The 22,608-nt window shown below is 38.7% G+C and overlaps 2 protein-coding genes across 3 annotated transcripts; both read left to right on the plus strand.

The window, feature by feature from the left end:
- The first annotated feature begins 1,827 nt into the window (after positions 1–1,827).
- LOC131151160 (UDP-glucuronic acid decarboxylase 2-like) lies at positions 1,828–5,662 on the plus strand. Of its 2 annotated transcripts, none has more exons than XM_058102408.1 (7): positions 1,828–2,594; positions 2,695–2,839; positions 3,056–3,135; positions 3,342–3,425; positions 3,523–3,597; positions 4,788–4,880; positions 5,090–5,662. In XM_058102408.1, exons 1-7 carry the CDS (start codon positions 1,983–1,985, stop codon positions 5,324–5,326), a joined length of 1,326 nt encoding a protein of 441 aa, XP_057958391.1. In that variant the 5' UTR covers positions 1,828–1,982; the 3' UTR covers positions 5,327–5,662. The 2 variants fall into 2 exon arrangements, with proteins under 2 accessions (XP_057958391.1, XP_057958392.1); XM_058102409.1 differs by having other exon boundaries at positions 1,835–2,555; positions 2,677–2,839.
- Positions 5,663–19,148: 13,486 nt separating this feature from the next.
- On the plus strand, positions 19,149–19,989 carry LOC131151214 (uncharacterized). The gene is made up of 2 exons (XM_058102467.1): positions 19,149–19,325; positions 19,735–19,989. The coding sequence occupies exons 1-2, from the start codon at positions 19,149–19,151 to the stop codon at positions 19,987–19,989; spliced, it is 432 nt and encodes a 143-aa protein (XP_057958450.1).
- Positions 19,990–22,608: the final 2,619 nt, after the last annotated feature.

The following is a 22,608-nucleotide window of genomic DNA, read 5'->3' on the forward strand; positions in this document are numbered from 1 at the left end:
TCCACCAAACCCCCGACGGAGAGAGATGTGTCATTGGCAGAGCATTTGAGGGATTGGGGCGCAGATGGCTGCAAATCTGTGGCTCTAACTCAATCCTTCCTCTTCCTTCTTGTGGTCCAAACCCCCTAACCTAAATTCTGCATTCCGATTCCATTGACCTCATCGCGGCGTCTGCTGGACGGCCACCTTCCCTTTCCCATCGCTCCTTCCCCTCTTCCACGTTCTCTTCCTCCGCGCCACCACCGAATCCGAGAAAATAACAAATATGTTAAATTCAAATTCAAATTCAAATTTAAATTCAAATTGAAGGTTCAAAATTCATGCTCCAAAAAGTAACATTATAATTAAAAGAAAAGTTCTATAAGACGATATAGCATCAACTATGCTTTTATGGTTCAAAATATTGGATAATTAAGAAATAATATGTATAAAAAGTAAAAAGTTATTGAAATGTGGGTATATATTAAGGTGGATGAGTTGTATAATATTAATGAATAAATTAATTAAAGAACGAGCATATATGTAATAATTTAGGCATAATACTGGTCGAAAATAAGATAAAGAAGGAACGAATTTGATGGTTTGAACATTTGAGATGCAAACACAGCAACACACTTGCGAGGAGGACTCGGTGAGTGAGTCGCTGTTAATTTCTAACATGAAATGAAGTAAGGGTAGGTTTAAAATAACTTGAAATGGGATAGTGGATATGAATTTAATAATTCATAATCTAGTAAAAAAAAAAATGTTCTCGATCGGGTGAATTGACAAAAAATGATTCATCTAATGACTTAGACTTTTTGTTGTTTTTGGTGTTAAATTTATAATACCAATTGAATTAAGTAAAATTTTATAAAAATACAATTTATTGTTTATATTAATACTTGGCAAATTATAGACGTTTGTATGCATTTAGAAATCAAGGAATTTTTGTTATTTTGGGCAAACAGTGATTAAGGCCAATTATGGTACAAAATTTTAAAAAGTTATTTGAATATTTAATAGGAACAAATATGCATTTAAGGGGTTAATTAATACGAAACAAACTCCCTAAAAAATAATAAGTCAGCTCTTTATTTTATTTATTTGGGTATATTAGTAATTCAGCTCTTCGATGACCAATAATAAAAAAAATATGCTTTGTCCTACCATAGTTTGACTATACACCCTTTTAATTCATTAATTTTAATTAATACCAACAATACAAACTTGACAATGCTTACTGTAATTCAGATCCATTGTTCAATTTAGGCATGTACTTGAGTTGAATAAAACATGTATAATTGGAAATTTTATTATCGGATCTTGATTTCAATTTAATTAATGACGAAATTAATATAGTTAGATTTGAATAATGCATCAATTAGCCAAATATTTCAATGGAGTTTTTCTAAATTTCACAAACTAAGACTTTGATTTGTACGAATAATCGAATGTCAATAATTTCAACTTTAAATTAAGTTATAAACCTAAATGTATTAATTTGTAAGCGAACTTAATTAGTGATCATCAGCCTATTTCAACATTTAAAATATATTTTATATTCCATAATTATACATTTTTAAAAATAAATCAGTGACTTGTAAATGAAAAAAAAAATTGAAATTTATAATGATTAAATGAGCCGTGCGGTTTGGTATTAATAATGAAAACTCCCAAAAAAAAAAAAGAGAAAATTGAAAAGAGAAGTTTCTGGGGAAAATAATCCATCGGCTACCAAAATTCATGCAATGACGCTACTGTACATTTACGAATTTACCTCTCTGTCTCTCTCTCTCTCTAAGTCAGTAGTACATATATCTCTCTGCGGAAGCAATAGAGATTTAATTTTTCTTTTCTCGGTTAGAAATCGTCAATCTTTCCTCTCATCAAAACTCGGAAATTCTCTCCACAAATTCATCTACGGACACACACATACACAGATAGACACAGACACAGACACGCAGAGAGAGGTAACCGAGGAAGAAGAAGAAGATCCATCAATGGGATCGGAGCTAATTCACAGAGCCGCCCCCCACGGACCCCAACCCGACGGCCTCGTCGGGGACTCCGGAAACCCCACGCCATCGACGAAACTCACATCGTCCCCTATTCGCTACATCCTCCGGCAGCAGCGTCTGGGGTGCCTCCTCTTCGGGATCGCCATCGCCGCCCTAGTATTCACCGCGGTAGCGCCGGGTCACCCTCCGCGTCATCGCCCGAGGGCGTACGTGGCGTCGGAGTCGGGGCGGGTGCCGCGTCGGGTGGCGTACGAGATCAGGGGAGAGGAGGGGAGGGTGCCGGCGGGGTTGAGGAGGAAGGGGCAGCGGATAGTGGTGACAGGGGGAGCGGGGTTCGTGGGGAGCCACCTCGTGGACCGTTTGATGGCGAGGGGCGACAGCGTGATCGTCGTGGATAACTTTTTCACGGGGAGGAAGGAGAACGTGATGCACCATTTGGGGAATCCGAGGTTCGAGCTGATCCGGCACGACGTCGTCGAGCCCATCCTGCTGGAGGTGGACCAGATCTACCACCTCGCCTGCCCCGCCTCTCCCGTCCATTACAAGTTCAACCCCGTCAAGACCATCATATCCTTAATTTCACCGCCGTCCGCCGTCTGTCCATCTTCCGGCAACTGCATGCGTTTTTTTATTTATTTATTTATTTATTTGTGATTTTGCATGGGATCCTTAACAGAGATTTTGGATTTACAAGACGAATGTGGTGGGGACGCTGAACATGTTAGGGCTGGCGAAGAGAGTGGGGGCGCGCTTCTTGCTGACTAGCACCAGCGAGGTCTACGGCGACCCCCTCCAGCACCCTCAGGTCGAGACCTATTGGGGCAACGTCAACCCCATCGGTGAGTCACGCTCTCGACTCGCCCCGACTCAAACCTGGACTCGATTCCCTGACGAATAACCAGTTTACCACCACTGTTGCAACAGAGGAGGTCGAGCAATTGATGCTGTCGGGGGGCGAGTTCCGGGGATGACGATGGGGGCAACATGGTCATTTTAAGAAAGTGTGAGTCGTGTGGTTTAAGGTTGAATTTTGAATATCGGGAATGATTGCGCAGGCGTAAGGAGCTGTTACGATGAGGGGAAGCGAACGGCGGAGACGCTAACCATGGATTACCACCGTGGTCTCGGCATTGAGGTTCTGATCTTTTCTTTTCTGACATTTCCTTTTCTTTTATTAACCATGGATGACCACCGTGGTCTCGACATTGAGGTTCTGATCACATTTCCGCCAAAAAAGAGAAATTTATTAATCATATTATATTTTTTGGATGTCTTAAATAATTATAGTTAATTATGTTGATGATTTTGTTAAATGAAATTGTACGTAAAATGCATGTGCAGGTGAGGATTGCTCGTATATTTAACACATATGGGCCTCGGATGTGCATCGACGACGGTCGCGTTGTTAGCAATTTTGTCGCTCAAGTAATCTTAATTTCCTTGTTTAATTAATTAATTCTCTCTTAATTAATTATATTAATTATTACAATTATAATATAAATAAATGTATGATGATGAGCAGGCATTGAGGAAGGAGCCATTGACCGTCTATGGCGATGGGAAGCAAACCAGGAGTTTCCAATACGTGTCTGACCTGGTAAAAGCTCCTCTCTCTCTCTCTCTCTCTTTTTCTCTATGGGTTTTTTTTCCTCGTTTTAGAAATTTCAATGTTACTTCCAAAAATAATTATTACAAGGGATTCATGGCTTTTCTTAATTTATACGCTTATTGAAAATGAGTCTCACTCTAATATTAATATGCATAAAACCCATTTGCCACATATTTAATATTTAAAATATATGTACATAAACATGTAAACGGGTAGGTCTCCTATATAATTTTGAGTATAAAAGAGTATGTATTTTTATATATATATAGGCAGATATTTATTCATTCATTCTTCTGTTTTTTTTTTTAAAAAAATCTAAGATAAAGATTTGGTTTACATAATATTAAATTTTAAAAATATAACAATAAAATGAAGTGTTGTCATCACAAATTAAATGACTATGCAAAACTTACATCATTGTACAATTTTATTACTTGTCTATTAGATTTTGCTTTACTTTAAAAATAGATTGATGTCACCTATTTTTCCATCATATATCATATCATATTTATTACTTTCCCATTATGTTTCATTCCATTTTAAGAAGTGTACAAACCGGATCGAATATGATTTTATCATATGTAAACAAATTCTCTAATTTAATATATATATATATATGTATATATATATATATATATATATATACATACTAAAATCATATTAGATTCCGTGTATACACATGATGCATATAGTAATTTCTCATTCTTCATTCTCTTGCACAAATCCAATCACTTTTTTCTAAGAACTTCTAGTAAAAAAAAAATACATGTATCATTATCAAAAATTAATAAAGGAATCATTGTGCCCAGTCGGGCCAGCTCAAGTGGTAAGGCGAACTGTAACTTTGGTGACCCCAAGGTCATGGTTCGATTTCTCCTCAAGGCATTACGTCAGTGAATTACCAAGGATGCGTTAATAGGCGGACGGTAACATTTCACTCCTTAGGTACGACGGTGGCTGGAGTCTCCAGTTATCAGAAAAAAAAAAGAAAAAAGAAAAAAGAAAGGAGTTATTATATAAACCCTCAAGGGTTGTGTGCGCGGTAGGCTTCACAATGTCACGCTCGTGGCCGTACAATGTACTATTGAGTATTGAAGGTGCACATGCACAAATAATGGTTGAGAGAGAGAGAGAGAGAGAGATGTTAATTAATTAATTGTTGGAATGGAATTAAACAGGTAGAGGGACTGATGAGGTTGATGGAAGGGGATCACGTGGGTCCTTTTAATCTTGGCAACCCTGGCGAATTCACCATGCTCGAGCTCGCTCAGGTACTTTTTACATTTTTCAGTTTCAATTTAGTTTAATGGGCTTCACTCAGTAACATGCTGCCTAGGTGACAGTATGAAATCTGGACAGTCGTAAATCTGAAATGGAGGATCTGAATATGGAACTCTAAAGGAAACAATTATTTTAATTGAATTTTATTTAATTGTTAGTGATCAAATTTGCGTGTGGACACGAATGTGCATGCATGCAGGTGGTGCAGGAGACAATAGACCCAAATGCAAAAATAGAGTTCCGGCCAAACACAGAGGACGATCCGCACAAGAGAAAGCCGGACATTTCGAGGGCTAAGAAGCTTCTCGGGTGGGAGCCGACGGTGTCCCTCCGCCAGGGACTCCCCCTCATGGTTACCGACTTCCGGCAGCGCATCTTCGGCGACCAGATGGAAGCAGCCGCCGGTGGTGGTGGTCGTGCCAAGTCCTCTGGTTAATCAGTTAACTGCAAGTTAATGAATTAATACAATATTCATGATCTGCATGCGTATCCACAGGAAATTAATAATGCAATTGCATGGAATGGAAGCTAGCCAGCCTAGGAAGATCGAATAATTAAGATAGAATAGTTAATCATTGATCCGAGTGTTGGGAGGTCTCATGCATAATTCTTTTTCTGGTTCATATATATATATATTTCGTGGCTGGTTGAGCCACCACCCAGTTTTGCGTTTGTAAATTTCTATCCTTCTTATTTTCTATTATTGATTATGTTGTACTACGTTTTGCTCATTTTTTCCTTTTATAATTTATAATATCATTTCTATTGCGATGATTTTTAATGTAATGCCAAATGTACAACAAAAGTTTGCTATTTGAGCGTACTAATTAATTGATGTGAGGTTGTACTTTGGAAAAACATTTTTACTTAAAATTTTCATACCAATTTTTATACTTTTGAAACATTATTACGAATGTAACGGACAAAAATACTAACTTATTCAATATATGAGCGTATATTAATATTCCTTATATAGTATTATGTTGAGCTGATCGAAACTGAAAGGTTGTGGAGTTATATGAGAAACATAATCGAAAAGGAAAATGTATCGAAATAATGCAGTGTTCGAAGTAAAATGAAATAAATAATCAAACAAAGAACAAACATAAATAGAGATATTGATTCCCTTTCTTTTGTCATTTATTAAAATGATATATATAATAAAATTGTTTCTCCGACGCTCCTTAATAAACTCTTTGCACTCTCTCATTATAGACTCGTGCATTGTTTCTCATAAATATTTTGAAACTGATATATCTACAATTAATAGTATTGACATTTTCCATCAAACTTGAACACAAAATATTTTGGTAAATTGTGTTGTGCTCCATAGAGAGAGAGAGAGAGAGAGAGAGAGAGAGAGAGAGAGAGAGAGAAATGAATTTATGGTTAATTGGTGGTGAATAATGGTTTTTGGTTGCTTCTTACTAAAGACAAACATTCTTATCAAAAGTAGCATTAATGGAAGGAGATTTGGGGATATTGAAGAGAAGGGAAATCGATTGAAAGAGAGAGATATTGTTGCGAGATAGAGGTAAGCAAGGAGAAAAGAGAAAATGAGTTTTCTAATAACAATGTCGATGTTGTTACCCCTCCCCCCTTAAAAGAGATGGAACAAAAGAGTTTTCAAATGAAGGAAATGGAAAGAAAAAATAAGAAAAGTTTATTTTTCACATTTGTCTATATGCAAACCCTCTTTATTTAGGGGATTATATTTTAAGTGTATATAAGCTAGAGAAGTGAGAGAATGGTATGAAATTGAAATTCTTAAATCCGGTGATCTCCTTCCCCTTTTTAAAAACAAAAATTTCCAAACCAAGGTATTTGAAATATGGTAGGAAATTTAATATAAAATAAAATCAATTAACTTAAAAATAAATAAAATTATTTATTATAATAAATTCTTAAATGCCTATGAAGAGGGAGAAAAAAAGAAAAGAGCACGAAAAAACCCCAGTAGACTCCAAGGCCTTCTTTGATGCTCAAGTTAGAAATAGAAGAACCATTACTTAGGAATTGCATCCCTTTTATTCCCTCAAATGAGTTGTGTCACTCCCCCTTGTGTTGAGATGACCCTTCACTTTCCTGACCAAGTCCTTGTTTGTGTTGTTCTATGATGGATCCATGCCTAGTCAAGAGCAGTCGACTGCTGCTCCTTCAACATTTTCGGCGCCGGCTGCTCCTCCGTCAATCTTTGCTGTGGTTGCTCCATTTCAACCTTGTCGACACCAGCTGCCTAGAATGTCAAAACTTGGCAGCCTACCAACTTTGATCTTTTGATCTTCCCCTTTCTATATATATATCAGTGTGCATGAGAGAGATGAGAGGTTGTGTAGAGTGAGAACTGTAAGAGAGTTGTAAGAGTTAAGTGATTATTGTATCCTCCTCCTCCTCTGTATTTTTTCCTAGTACATAGGAATTTCTCACTCTTGTGGACGTAGGCCGAAATTTGGCCAAACCACGTAACTTTGGTGTCAATATTTGGGTGTGTGTGTGCTTTGTTTATTTTTCATTAATTACTCGACCAGTAAAACCCAACAAAGTGGTATTAAAGCTTTGGTTGGAGTAGAATTTCCAGATCGGAGAAAAATTCCTAGATTTTGAGCCTCTGTCCAGTAGCTCAAAATTTAATTTTGAGGCCACCATCGCACCCTCTCATTGAGACGAAGCTAACGGTGGCAATCAGAGCTCCAAACGACTTCAGAAGACATCGTACACGCTCCCAAACGCACCTTCACGCGCCAGCAGAAACTCGGCAGGTTCCTGCATGAGCAGCTACGTGCTGGCGAACGGACGGAGGTTGAAGACGAGTGATGTCACTGCCACGTCACCAGTCCACGTCAGCCGGGACCCAAACATAACCAGTCACCACGTCAGCGCCATGCGACGCCAAGTAAGCAGCCACGTCATCGCGCCATGCCAGTGTCGTGTCAGCCGCACAGTTAGCGGCCACATCAGCAAGCGTCCGATGACACGCTAGCAGTCGTACAGTGCCACATTAGCAAGGACCTACAACCATGTCAGCAGTCCATATAGTCCACGTTAGCAGTCCGTACAGTCCATGCCATCGGTGGACCCCACTATGACATGTCAGCAAGTGGATCCAACTTCCACATCAGAAGGTGGGCCCCATTGCCATGTCATCACTGCCACGTCAGCATAGTTGACCAGAGTTGACCATTTTTTACTGAACTTTGACCGGGCTTTTCGAAGCCATTTCAGGTCCGTTTTTCGAACGACTTAAGCCATTTCTAAGGTTTTCGACCATTTTAGACTCGACCGTACATTCGATTTCTTGAGATTCTGCCCCAATTTTTCTGTATGAGCAAGTTAGTCTTTAATTACTTAAAATCAATGGAGGAGTTAGACTTGAGTACTATGATCAAGCTCACGGCCTCTAATTACACTCTGTGGAGGTCTTGGATGGAGGATATCCTTAATTGTAAGGATCTGGCAGATCCTTTGGATTATAAAGGTATGAAACCAGATTCCGTCAAAGACGATGATTGGAGAAAAATGAATAGGAAGACCATTGGTCAAATCAGACAATGAATTGACCATAAAATATATCATCACGTCGCACAAGAGACCGATGCTTATAATCTTTGGGAGAAGCTGAAAAACATGTACCAAGCCAAGACTGCTCGCAACAAAGCTATGTTAATGAGACGGCTTGTTAATTTGAAGTTAAAGAGCGGGACCTCTATAATTGAACATACTAGTGAGTTCCAAAACCTAGTAAATGAGTTATCATGTGTGAAGATGGATCTTGGCGGTGAAGCAGAAGCATTGCTGCTCCTTAGCTCCTTACCAAACAGTTGGGAGACATTGGTTATCACTCTCAGTAATTCAGCTCCTAACAGCAAACTTACCAAGGCGATGGTAAAAGATGCCTTATTCAACGAGGAGGCCAGGAGAAAAGAGACAGGTGCAGATTAGTCACAAGCCTTTATTACTGAAACCAGAGGCCTACCTCAAGGAAGTACCAGTACCAGAAGTCGAGGCAGAGGCAGAGGCAGAGGTAGAAGCAAATCTAGAGGAAGGTCCCAAGATCGCAGTAGATCCAGTGATGGTAGAAATTAGCAGAAAGGAAAAATCTCTTGTTATTATTGTGGCATTGAAGGCCACATGAAGAAAGATTGTCAAAAATTTCGGCAGCATCATGGTCAAAGTAGCCAGCAACAAAAGAAGGAGGAAGGTGAGAACTCGGTCACCTTAACCCAAGATATATCAGTATTTTCAATTGATAAAGATGCATGTTGTCATATTGGGAACCACGACATTGAATGGGTGGTAGACACAGCAGCCTCCTACCATGCCACTCCCCACAAAAAGTTCTTCACGGTGTATAAATCTGGAGACTTTGGTACAGTAAAGATGGGGAACACTAGTTCTTCTCAGATCGTGGGAATTGGAGACGTGCATATTGTGACCAATATTGGTTGCACCATAACACTAAAGGACGTTCGACATGTCCCAGACCTTTAGCTCAATCTTATTTCTGGGGCAGCCCTTGATAAACAGGGCTATGAAAGCTACTTTGGGAAAGGCACTTGGAAATTGTCAAAAGGTACCTTGACAATAGCACGAGAACGTATTTGCTGCACATTGTATAAGACGCAAGTGAAGATTTGTACTGATGCCATCAATGCAGTGGAAGATGAAGCATCACCAAACTTATGGCACAAGAGACTCGGACACGTGGGTGAAAAAGGGCTCCTTACACTGGCGAAGAAGGCATTTATCAAAATCACAAAGGTATTGCTTTGAACCCATGTGATCATTGCTTATTTTGGAAACAACATAGAGTTTCATTTAGTTCCTCTATGAAGAGAAGGTCAAAATCATTGAGTTTGGTACACTCTAACGTATGTGGACCCATTGAAGTAGAATCAATCGAAAGCAACAGGTATTTTGTTACCTTTATTGACGACGCTTCAAGGAAGGTGTGGGTATATTTTCTGAAAACAAAGGACCAAATATTTAAATATTTCAAGGAATTTCATGTTATGGTGGAGAGGCAAACAGGGAAGAAATTGAAGTGCCTCCGGACAGACAATGGAGGCGAGTATACTTCCAACGAGTTCAGAGTATACTGTACTGAATGCTGTATTAGGTATGAAAATACGGTCCCACGTACCCCACAACATAATGGTGTAGCTGAAAGAATGAATCAGACCATTATAGAGAGAGTTAGAAGTATGCTCAATATGGTTAAATTACGTAAGCCATTCTAGGGGGAAGCTATTCGTGCCGTATATTACCTTATCAAAAGATCACCGTCAGCACCACTTAATTTTGGAATTCCAAAAAAAGAATGGACCAGAAGAAAAATTTCTTACACTCATCTAAGAGTGTTTGGGTGCAAAGCTTTTGCATATATATCTAATGAGCAGAGGCAAAAGCTCGACGTGAAGTCCATTCCATGTATCTTTATTGGCTATGGAGATGATGAATCCGGCTACAGATTGTGGGATCCAGGGAGGAAGCAGGTCATCAGATCGAGAGATGTGGTTTTCCATGAAAACTAGGTGTTTGAGGACTTTGAGCTACAAACAAAGTCTAACCAGCCTCATTCCAATGCTCTAGTCATTGTAACGGATCCTACACCATCATATTCTCCCACAAACCATGGAGAATTGCAGGATGATCCTTTGGAAACATATGTAGCCGGTGTTGAGCAGGGGGAGCAACAACCCCCTTCACTAGAAATTGCAGAATCATCACATCAGTCAGATGATGAAGTATCTCCTCCTCCAGAAGAAGTTGAGCCCAGAAGGTCTGAAAGAGGTCGTGTTCTGATTCCATCGAGAAGATATCAAAAATCAGAATATCTTTTAGTCACTGATGAGGGGGGACCAGAAAGTTTCCAAGAGGTCTAATCTCATACTGACAAAACCAAATGGATGGAAGCTATGAAAGCAGAGGTGAATTCTTTACATAAGAATCAAACGTATGAGCTGGTAAGACTTCCCAAAGGGAAGAAAGCACTAAGGAATAAATGGGTGTTCAAGCTTAAGAAAGATGGTGGTGGACAAATAGTGACGCATAAAGCCAGATTGGTCGTCAAAGGTTTCGAACAGAAGAAAGGCATTGAATTTGACGAGATATTTTCGCCAGTAGTGAAAATGACAACAATTCGAGTCATACTCGGATTAGTAGCCAAGTTAAATCTAAAGTTTGAACAAATGGATGTGAAGACAACCTTCCTACATGGAGACTTGGAAGAAGACATCTACATGGAGTAACTAGAAGGATTTGAAATTCCAAGGAAGGAACACCTAGTTTACAGGTTGAAGAAAAGTCTCTATGACCTTAAGCAAGCACCGAGACAATGGTATAGAAAATTTGACTCTTTCATGGTGAGTCACGGATACAAGAGGACTGCAGCAGATTAGTATGCATATATTCAGATATTTCCTGATGGTAATCTTGCCATACTACTACTCTATGTTGATGACAGGTCAGGATGCAAGCAAGATCAACAAGTTAAAGATGGAGTTGTCTAAGTCATTTGAAATGAAGGAATTAGGCCCAGCTCAGCAGATCCTAGGCATCAGGATCAGTCGCGATAGGAAAGCCAAAAAATTATGGTTATCACAAGAGAAGTATATTGAACGGGTAATCAAAAAGTTCAACATGGAAAGTGCTAAGCCAGTAAGTACTCCACTGGCTAATCATTTCAAGCTAAGCAAGAAGTTGTCTCACTCATCAAAGGAATAAATGTCAATAGTCCCATACTCATCAGCAGTTGGAAGCTTGATGAACGCAATGGTGTGTACGAGACTAGACATTGCCCACGCTGTAGGTGTTGTGAGCAGGTTTCTTTCCAATCTAGGGAAAGACCATTGGAAAGTTGTGAAATGGATTCTTAAGTACTTGAAAGGTACATCGGAATTATGCTTATGTTTTGGGGAGCTGAACCAATCTTGGAGGGTTACACTGATGCAGACATGGCTGGTGATCTTGATGGAAGAAAGTCCACATCAGGTTTTTTGTTCACCTTTGCAGGGGGAGCTATATCATGGCAGTCAAAATTGCAAAAGTGTGTTGCCCTATCCACAATATAAGCAGAATATATTGCCGCAGCGGAAGCTGGGAAGGAGATGTTGTGGTTAAAGCAGTTTCTTCAAGAGTTAGGGGTCAAACAGGAAGAATACAAGGTACATTGTGATAGTCAAAGTGCTCTGGACTTGAGCAAGAATTCAAAGTACCATTCCCAAACAAAACATATTGACATTCGCTATCATTGGATACCCGAAGTGATGCAACAACAATTGTTGAAGCTAGTCAAAATTCATATTAAAGAGAATCCGACAAACATGTTAACAAAAGGGGTTACTTATGAGAAGCTCCAGCTATGTAGGGATATAGTTGGGAAGGACGTCAATTGAAGATTAACATATTATTCTCCTCCTATGGGTATGGAGGGGGAGAATTAATGGATCCATACCCAATCAAGAGCAATCGGCTGCTGCTCCTTCAACATTTTCGGCGCCGGCTGCTCCTCTGTCAATCTTTGCTGTGGCTGCTCCATTTCAACCTTGTTGACACCAGCTGCCCAGAATGTCAAAACTTGGCAGCCTACCAACTTTGATCTTTTGATCTTCCCCTTTCTCTCTCTCTATATATATATAAGTGTGCATGAGAGAGATGAGAGGCTGTGTAGAGTGAGAACTGTAAGAGAGTTGTAAGAGTTGAGTGATTATTGTATCCTCCTCCTCCTCTATATTTTTTCCCAGTACATAGTAATTTCTCGCTCCCATGGACGTAGGTCGGAATTTGGCCGAACCACGTAACTTTGGTGTCAATATTTGGGTGTGTGTGTGCTTTGTTTATTTTTCATTAATTACTCGACCAGTAAAACCCAACATTTTATTCTTAGTAATAAAAGGAAGGGGTTTGAAATAATAAAGCATAGCTAATACAATTTAAATTTGTATGTTTTCTCATTTGACCTATGTCATCTCAGCAAGCAAATGCAGCACAAAGGGAATGAAAATGAAATATAAGAAACATAAGAGGATTCAATTAGATAACTAAGCCTACATGAAGAGTGCATCTATAGCAAGCTCAATCAAGTACAACTAAATCAATATTTCTATTGTTTGGAAGGTTTGTAGTAAAGCTCAAGATCTCAAACCAAAGTGGCAAAGTCAATAAGGGCCAGCTAGAAGACAATACAGACTGTAATGCATAGAAATAATGACATTAGAATGGGACTGGTCTCTTACCTATTCGACAATCCGAGACCGCCATGACATTCTTAGGAAAGTTCTCTTCAAGTTTGCTGGAGTGGATCGTTGGTGGGGTTGACTTAAACTCCATCCCAAATTCAAGGTAAGACTTTTTATTTAGTATTTGACTTTTTCACAGTTGTAGGAAATGTAGTACTTGAAGAAATACTAAAATTTTGTTTAGGGAGATGTTGTTTTCAGGGTCTTGAGCTGGGAGCCCTGCGGGTGTAGGACTAGTTATATTAAAGGTTTTTCAGTAGTCAGGTAAGGGAGTAAACTAAAACAGAAATTTTTTATGAAAATTATTATTATTTAATAGCAGGTTTATGTTCAGAAAGTATGTACTATATATAAGTGTATTTGTGAAAATGTATATTTGGAAAAATACTGTTGTTACAGAGGAATATGTATTTTTAGTATGAAATGTTTTCAAAACAGAATTCATGATTTTCTTCGGTTTGTGTGGCATGAATATTATTTTACGCAAATTGTATTATGTTAAGTCAATTTTACAGAAAAAACATGTTTTAGTTATTTTCAAGAATAGCATGATAATATAGTAAACCATGATTTCAGAATATATGATAAACCGTACATTTATTCAGATCAGTATGTATGTTATGTTGGGCGCAAGGCCGTGATTGATAGCCAGCGCAAGGCCGCAGTTATGCATGTTTTCGGCGCAAGGCCGCAGTTATGAATATATTTGGCACAAGGCCGTAATTATTTATGTTATTACAGAATTCAAAAAATGCTATCAATCTATTTATGTTCAAACAGTATATTATCATGTACTATATGTTATCAGAACCTGGATGATAGTTCAAATCAGTTATCAGGAGCACGGTACCGTAGTTATACAGTTCAGTTCAGTTCAGACTTGTACTAACTGCCCCTGCTAGTAAAGGGGGTGGGAGATGGATAGTCGATGTGGCTTTCAGTGTAGAGTTGTAGACGTCCACCTGGCAGTCTAGACCAGGGTGTGGCGGGTCCATCATACTTACAAACATTTTTGACTCGGCAGTGGTTGGCCAGTCATTATCAGGTCCCGCCTTTGGACTGCACAACCCGTCATGGGGTATACATGACATCAGTTAGCTATTCTTCTTGGGTAAATTTCAAAATTACTAGTTATATTAGATGATTTTAGAAACAGTGAAGTACAGTATGAGTTTATTCAGTTATGATATTATCAGTGTTTTTAAGCATGTGACATGTACTGTATATTTATTATAGCACGTAAATATTCATGTTGCCACACAACTATATTTAGTTTATTTCCCTTACTGAGAGGTGTCTCACCCCAACTTAAATCATTTCAGGGAACCCAGAAATACAGCTGGATCGAGTCCGCCGTTGAGGCAATTTTACTACCCCGCTAGGAGGGTGATTTTTGAGCTAGGATTGGCTAGTTTTTGGCATTAGATCCTAGTTATATCTTTTGGTGTTTAAGGATTGTAGATATACATTTACAGTATTATGATGGAATGTAGGTAACTCTGGTATATTGTATTCTATTGTTGGATGAATGAAATTTACGTTTATTACTGCTTAGGTTTCCGTTGTGTATGACACGTGTGTTCCCATTATCCACTGGTTCGATTTGACTTTATTATGGTTTAAATTAATGATAATTAATATGGTTAGTATGTGGTAAATTAAGCAAGTCGTTACAATGAGGCTGGCAATGACTCCACGAGTGTACTGCGAGACTTTGCACAATAGCTTATGGCTGAGGTGGTGCGAATGAATAGGGGGCAAGACCGTCCCACAGTTGAGATGGGATGTTCCATCGACCAGTTCACTCAACTGAAGTCTTTGGTTTTCATAGGAAGTTCAGATCCAATTCGAGTTGAGAATTGGATCCAGGAGATCAAGAAGATCCCGGATGTTCTAAAGTGCACAGAGAAGCAAAAAGTAACCTTTGCAATGTTCAAGTGTGTCAGGGGAGGTAGAGAGATGGTGGGTGTCGGTAAAGAAGATGGAGGAGCACCGACCGATACTAGTCGTGATGAAGTGGGCCCATTTCAGAGAATTATTCTTTGAATAGTACTTTTCGGCTATGGTCAGAAACGCGAAGATAGAGGAATTCATGAGCCTGACACAGGAGTTGCTAATAGTGTAGTTGTACTGTAATGACCTGCTTATCTAAATATATAATAAAACATAATAAATAAATTAGTCAACACGAACCCATGGGTAGTGGGGACACCTGTCGTACACAGCGAAACCTAGGTAGCAATGAATGTAAATCATCAACCTCATTACCACAAAATATATAATACCAAAGTTAACTATAATCCCAAAGCATAGTATTTATATACAGTCTCCAAAAATTTCCAAAAATTCACTCATGTCTAGGGACCTACAATATAAATTTCCCGCCCCTAGATTAGAACTTACCATCCTAACGGGGTAGCACCACTCTATCTCAATGGCGGCCTTGATCCGCCGGTCTTTCTGGATTCCCTGAAAATCATTTAATATTTAGGGGTGAGACACTTCTCAGTAAGGGAAAATAAACTAAATACAGTTGTGTGGCAACATGAATACTTAATGATAATATAGATATACAGTACAATCTTTGTACCAGAAAAACATTCATCATTAAATAATTGCAAAACGTATACTTTCATATTTCTAATAAATCATACTAATCATAACTGTCTGGTATAGCTAATAATACTGAAAAACATACTCAGGATGAATAGCTAGTTAATGTCATGTATTACCCCCCATGACGGTTTGTGCAGCCCGAAAATGGGACCCGATAATGGCTGGCCAACCACTGCTGAGTCAAAAATGTCTGTAAGTACGATGGGCCCACCATACCCTAGTCCAGACTGTTAGGTGTACATCTACACTCTACACTGAAAGCCACATCGACTATCCATCTCTCACCCTCTCGTGGGATGGTTAGCACCAATCTTATCATAGATATCTTATCTATAAGTTACGGTATCGTGCTCCTGAAACTGAACTAAACTAACATCCGGATTCTGATAACATATAGTACATGATGATATAACATTTAACATAAATAGATTGATAGCATTCCTATAATTTCATAAATACGACCTTGTGTCGAACATTTCATAAATACAGCCTCGCGCCGAACATTTAATAAATACAGCCTTGCGCCGAATATCTCATACATATCATTCTGAATAATAAATCAATTATCATGTAATTTTAACATAATTTTGTACTATAATATTTCATATCCCTGAAAACATGTTTCATTCATAACATAGTCATATCATAATACTTCTCACGTAAAGTAATATTCATGCCACACATTTTCTGTATAAAACCATACTTTATATTCTAAAATCATAATTTCTAGCATCTCATATATATATATATACATTTTAACATAATAGCAGTATTTTTCCAAATGTGCATTTCCTTCGTAATATACTGATATAATACATGCTTTTCTGAAAATTAATTTACTGATAAATAATAATAATTTGCATGAAAAATAATTGCTTTAGTTTATTTCCTTACCTAACACTGAAAGAAACCCCCTAAAATTTTCGGTCCCGCACTCACAGGGTTCCTCGTTCAACTCTCTGAAAACAATAACTCATAGAACTAAACTTCGGTATTTTCACGTAAATATCATTTCCTATAACTATAGTAGGACCAAATTTGGTATAAAATCCATAGCTCAACTCAGGGATGAATTTCGACTAACTTCCACGAACGATCCGCTTTGGCAGATTTGGAGAGAACTTTCCCGGGAGCGTCATGATGGCCTCAGATCGTCAATCCAATGAGCGACGGAGCCGAAATCGAAGAGAGAAGAGAGAGGAACCGAATGGAGAGAGAGAGAGTGAGTGATTTTTTTCTTAATTTATTGTATTTAAATATGAGTTTTTGCTATTTATAGGGTCGGATTCATCGATGAGACACGTCACCTCATCAATAAGTCTTGTAGAAAGTTTGTTGACAAACCTGCACCTTCGTTGATGAATTTTAAACTTCCCTAAAAATCCTCTCTCAGTATCTTCTCGTCGAAGAAACTTGTCTTCATCGACGAGGCCCTCTTGTACCCTTATCGATGAATCCCCTGTGTTCGTCGATGAGGACCTGATAAGTTTCTTCGGTTATTCCTCCCAAAGTGCGCTGCCTCCTTCTGTTTTTGTTTCAATTTCCCTTTCTCTCTATTATTTAAATATCATTATTCTTCGGGTCATTACATGTATGCTGCCAGATTCCAGGAGCTATCCTGATTTGCTTCATTCATAATACCGGATGAGGCAATGAAGGCCTGGAAATTTCAGAGGGGTCTGAAGAAGGAGATTCAGAGGCAAACAGTGATTTTGAAGTTGCAGGATTTTGCTACACTAGTAGACAAAGTCACAGTAGCAGAGGAGAATTTGTTGGAGGACATAGAGGTTCAGGTACCGAAAAAGAGGCCAGCGCCTCCCAATTCTTCTTTTGGTGCAAGGAAGGGCAATTGGAAGAAGAGCAGTAGTGGTACATCTCAGAGCACCACATCCTATCGTGGTTGCCCTACGCGTGATAAGGGGCACTCTGGCAATGTTGGAATACTATAGGGGCTTTATTGCGATATGGTAAGTAGGGACATCTGGAGAAAGATTGTCGCATGCGGGGGAACAGCGAAGCCCCACAACAGCCATACAAGGGAGATACCTAGGCGCAGTGTGGTGGTCAATAGGGTGTACAACCCAGGCTAGAGTGTATTCCCTAACTCCAAGCGACACAGAGAATGCTGGTGATGTAGTCACAGGTACCATTTACATGCTTTTTCATAAAGTTGTTATATTATTCAATTCAGGGGCAACGCATTCCTTTATCTCCCAGGGATTCGTTAAATTGTGTGGATTAGAGGTGCAACAGTTAGATTATGAACTGGTAGTAGCTACGCCATCTAGGTCTGTAGTCGTATGTAGCAAAGTAGTCCATGATTTCACAGTAGAAATTCAGGAGAGGGTACTACCAGTCAGCCTTATTGTGTTTGACATGCATGACTTTGATATCATCTTAGGGATGGACTGGTTATTTGCCAGTTATGCCAGTATTGATTGCTATAGGAGAGAGGTGGTGTTTAGACCGCCAAGGGTACCTGACGTTTGTGAAAGACACGCCGAACAAGGAATATAAACTGGAAGGGATTCATGTAGTGTGCGAGTTCCTAGACGTGTTTCTAGAGGACTTGTCGGGATTACCTCCAGATTGTGAGGTGGAGTTCATTATAGAGTTGGTACCAGGTACGACACCAATATCAAAAGCTCCATATCGTATCGCTCTAGAAGAATTGAGAGAGTTGAAAGAGCAGCTACAAGAGTTGCTAGAGAAGGGGTATATTTGATCGAGTGTTTCGCCCCGGGGAGCACCGGAGTTATTTGTAAATAAGAAGGATGGGTTGATGAGGATGTTATCAACTACAAAGAGCTTAACAAGGTGACAGTAAAGTACAAATACCCACTACCCTGAATTGATGATATGTTTGACCAACTACAGGGCACACAGATTTTCTCTAAGATCGATCTATGATCTGGGTATCACCAACTGAAGGTGAAAGCAGAGGACGTTCCGAAGACAACATTTCAAACCCGGTATGGCCATTATGAATTTATGGTTATGCCTTTCGGTTTGACGAATGTACTTGCGACATTTATGGATCTAATGAACAGGGTCTTTCACAAATATTTAGACTGATTCATCGTGGTATTTATAGATGATATCCTGGTGTATTCTAGGAGTGCTACAGAACATGAAGTTCATCTAAGATTGGTTCTGCAAATGCTCAGGGAAAAGAGGTTATATGCTAAATTGAAGAAATGCGAGTTTTGGCTAGAACATATTGCATTTCTAGGGCATGTAGTGACAAAAGAAGGGGAATCAGTGGACCTGAGTAAAATAGAAGTAGTGGTAGATTGGGCTATACCGAGGAATGTTCAGGAGGTTAGAAGTTTTCTGGGTCTTTTAGGATACTATCGACGATTCGTAGAAGGGTTTTCCAATTTAGCGGGTCCATTGATGCGACTCATGAGGAAGAACGTGAAGTATGATTGGATAGATGAGTGCGAGCTGAGTTTTCAAGAGCTGAAACAACGATTGGTTTCTGCTCTAGTTCTAATCATTCCATCTGGGGATGGTGGATTTGTTATCTTCAGTGACGCCTTTAAGAAAGGTCTTGGGTGTGTTCTAATGCAGCAGGGAAGGGTCATTGCTCATGCTTCTCGTCAACTCAAGGAGTACGAGAAGAACTACTCGACACATGATATGGAATTAGCAGTGGTAGTGTTTATATTGAAAATCTGGAGGCACTACCTGTACGGTGAAAGGTGCGAGATTTATACTGACCATAAAAGTCTTAAGTACATTTTCACCTAGAAAGAGCTGAATATGAGGCAGCACAGATGGCTTTGATAAAGGATTATAATTGTACCATTAGCTATCACCCAGGAAAAGCAAACATAGTAGCTGATGCTCTGAGTCGGAAGTTAGTTTATGCATCAATCTCAGTAGTGGAAGTTCAACATCAGATCCGTATTGACATGGAAAGGTTGGTTTTAGAGGTTGTGGAAGGAAATCATTAGGCTCTTCTTGCTAGCTTGGTGGTACATTACAGGAGAGGATCAAAACAGCTCAGAAGAAGGACGAAGAGCTGGTAGAGGTTATCGAAGGGGTACAAAGTGAGTTAAAGCCGGATTTCAATATCTTTAATGATGGGATATTAAAATTCCATAGCAGGGTTTGTGTATTGAATAACGTCGAGATTAAACAGGTCATTCTAGAGGAGGCACACTGTTCGCTCTACACAGTACATCCTGGAAGTACGGAGATGTACCAAACCTTAAGGAATCTTTTTGGTGGTCGAACATGAAAAGAGAGATTACTCGTTTTGTAGAGCAATGCCTGATATGTTAGCAGGTCAAGGCAGAGCACCATAGGCCAACAGAACCTGTTTTGCCACTTGACATTCCCAAGTGGAAATGGGAGCATATCGCGATGGATTTCGTATCGGGGTTACCTACGACTGTGCATGGGAAAAATTGTATAAGGGTTGTGGTAGATCGGTTGACGAAGACTGCACATTTCATTCTAATCAGAGTCAGCTATTCTTTGAATAAGCTAGCAGAGCTATATGTGCAGAAGATTGTTTGACTCTATGATATCCTAGTTTCTATCATTTCAGATCGAAACCCACGCTTTACTTCTCGATTCTGGAAGAGTCTACATGATGCCTTGGGATTGCAACTCACATTCAATACGTCATTTCACCTGCAGGTAGATGGACAATCAGAGAGAACTATTTAGATGTTAAAGGATATGTTATGGGTGTGTGTACTGGATTTTGGGGATAGTTGGATACAGTATCTACCACTTGTGAAATTTGCGTATAACAACAGCTACCAGGCCAGTATAAATGACACTATATGAGGCATTGTATGGTCGTTGGTGTCGATTTTCATTGTACTAGGATCAAGTAGGCGAGCGACAGATACTAGGATTAGAATTGATTCAGTAGGCCTCTACAAAGGTTGAGCTGATTAGAGAGAGAATCAGGGCAGTTCAGAGTCGGTAAAAGAGTTATGCTGATACTTGCCAATGAAAGCTAGAGTTTGAGGCATGAGATATGGTATTCTTGAAGATTGCTCTCATGAAGGGAGTAATGAGATTTGGTAAGAAGGGGAAACTAAGCCCTCGGTACATTTGGCTCTTCGAGATCCTTGAAAGGGTAGGTTTGGTTGCTCATCGAGTGGCATTACCCCCAGCACTATCCAGAGTTCACGACGTGTTTCACGTATCAGTGCTGAGGAAGTATGTGTCAGATCCTTCGCATGTGTTGAGTTATGAGCCTTTAGAGATCAATGATTCATTAGCATATGAAGAGCTTCTGGTATAGATAGTAGATCAGAAGGTGCAGCTATAATAACCTGGGATTTTTGCACAGGATATCATTGATGAATACAGGGGATTCGTCGACGAGTGCATAAGGGACTTCATCGACGAAGCCATGTCTCGTCAACGAGAAAATACCGAGAGGGTTTTGGGCAGTTTGAATTTCGTCGATAAGGAGGTAAGGTTCGTCGACGAAATTATTAAAGGATTCGTCGACGACATGATGTGTCTCGTCGACGATTCTGGCCCTATAAATAGTGAAAAACTCGAATTTTTATCTAATTTCAAGATTCCTCTCTCTCTCTCTCCTCTTTCTCTCTACGTCCCTCTCTCACTTCTCTCTTCATTTTCAGGCCTATTTCTCGCCAGATCGAAGATATGAGGCTACCACGACACTCCTGATGAAGTTCTTTGCAAGTCTACCGAAGCTGATTGTTGGAAAAGTTGGGTTGGATTTTGTCCCAATCTCAGGGTAAGATATTTTGTTCAGTATTTGCCTTTCCCTCAGTTATAAGAAATGTTATAGGTAAGAAAATACTGATACTTTGTTCTGGGGGATTTTTTTTTCAGGATGTTGAGCTAGGAACCCTGCGGGTATAGAGCCAGAATTTTATAGGGACTTTTCAAAGTTAAAGTAAGGAAAATATACTATGCTAGGAATTTTCATAATGCTATCAAAGATTTCATAGACACACATTTATACCAGTTTATTATACAGTATATACAGAATATGAGTTTAAATGTTTGTGTGGCCTGAGTAGATTTTCATGAGATGAAGAAATTTATATAGCCTTTATAATGTATCATACTATACTGAATACACAGATATAGATAGTATATACAGTTTATATAGTTTTTCCCAGTATATGGAGTTATACAAAATATACAAATATAGATACATATTCACAGAGATTATACAGAGAAATTTACATGCATATACAACTTTTATATGAATAGTTTCATGAAACAAATATATATATGAAACGGATATATATATATATACTAAGAATTTTCATAATGCTATCAAAGATTTCATAGACACATATTTATACCAGTTTATTATACAGTATTTACAGAATATGACTTTAAATGTTTGTGTGGCCTGAGTAGATTTTCATGAGATGAAGAAATTTATGTAGCCTTTATAATGTATCATACTATACTGAATACACAGATATAGATAGTATATACAGTTTATATAGTTTTTCCCAGTATATGGAGTTATACAGAATATACAGATATAGATATATATTCACATTGATTATACAGAGAAATTTACATGCATATACAACTTTTATACGAATAGTTTCAGGAAACAGATATATATATATATATATATATATATGAAACAAATATATATATATATATATATATATATATATATATACTAGGAATTTTCATAATGCTATCAAAGATTTCATAGACATATATTTATACCAGTTTATTATACTGTATTTACAGAATATGAGTTTAAATGTTTGTGTGACCTGAGTAGATTTTCATGAGACGAAGAAATTTATATAGCCTTTATAATGTATCATACTATACTGAATACACAGATATAGATAGTATATACAGTTTATATAGTTTTTCCCAGTAT

Source organism: Malania oleifera, chromosome 3, assembly GCF_029873635.1.
Source record: "Malania oleifera isolate guangnan ecotype guangnan chromosome 3, ASM2987363v1, whole genome shotgun sequence".
Classification (NCBI taxonomy): Eukaryota; Viridiplantae; Streptophyta; class Magnoliopsida; order Santalales; family Ximeniaceae; genus Malania; species Malania oleifera.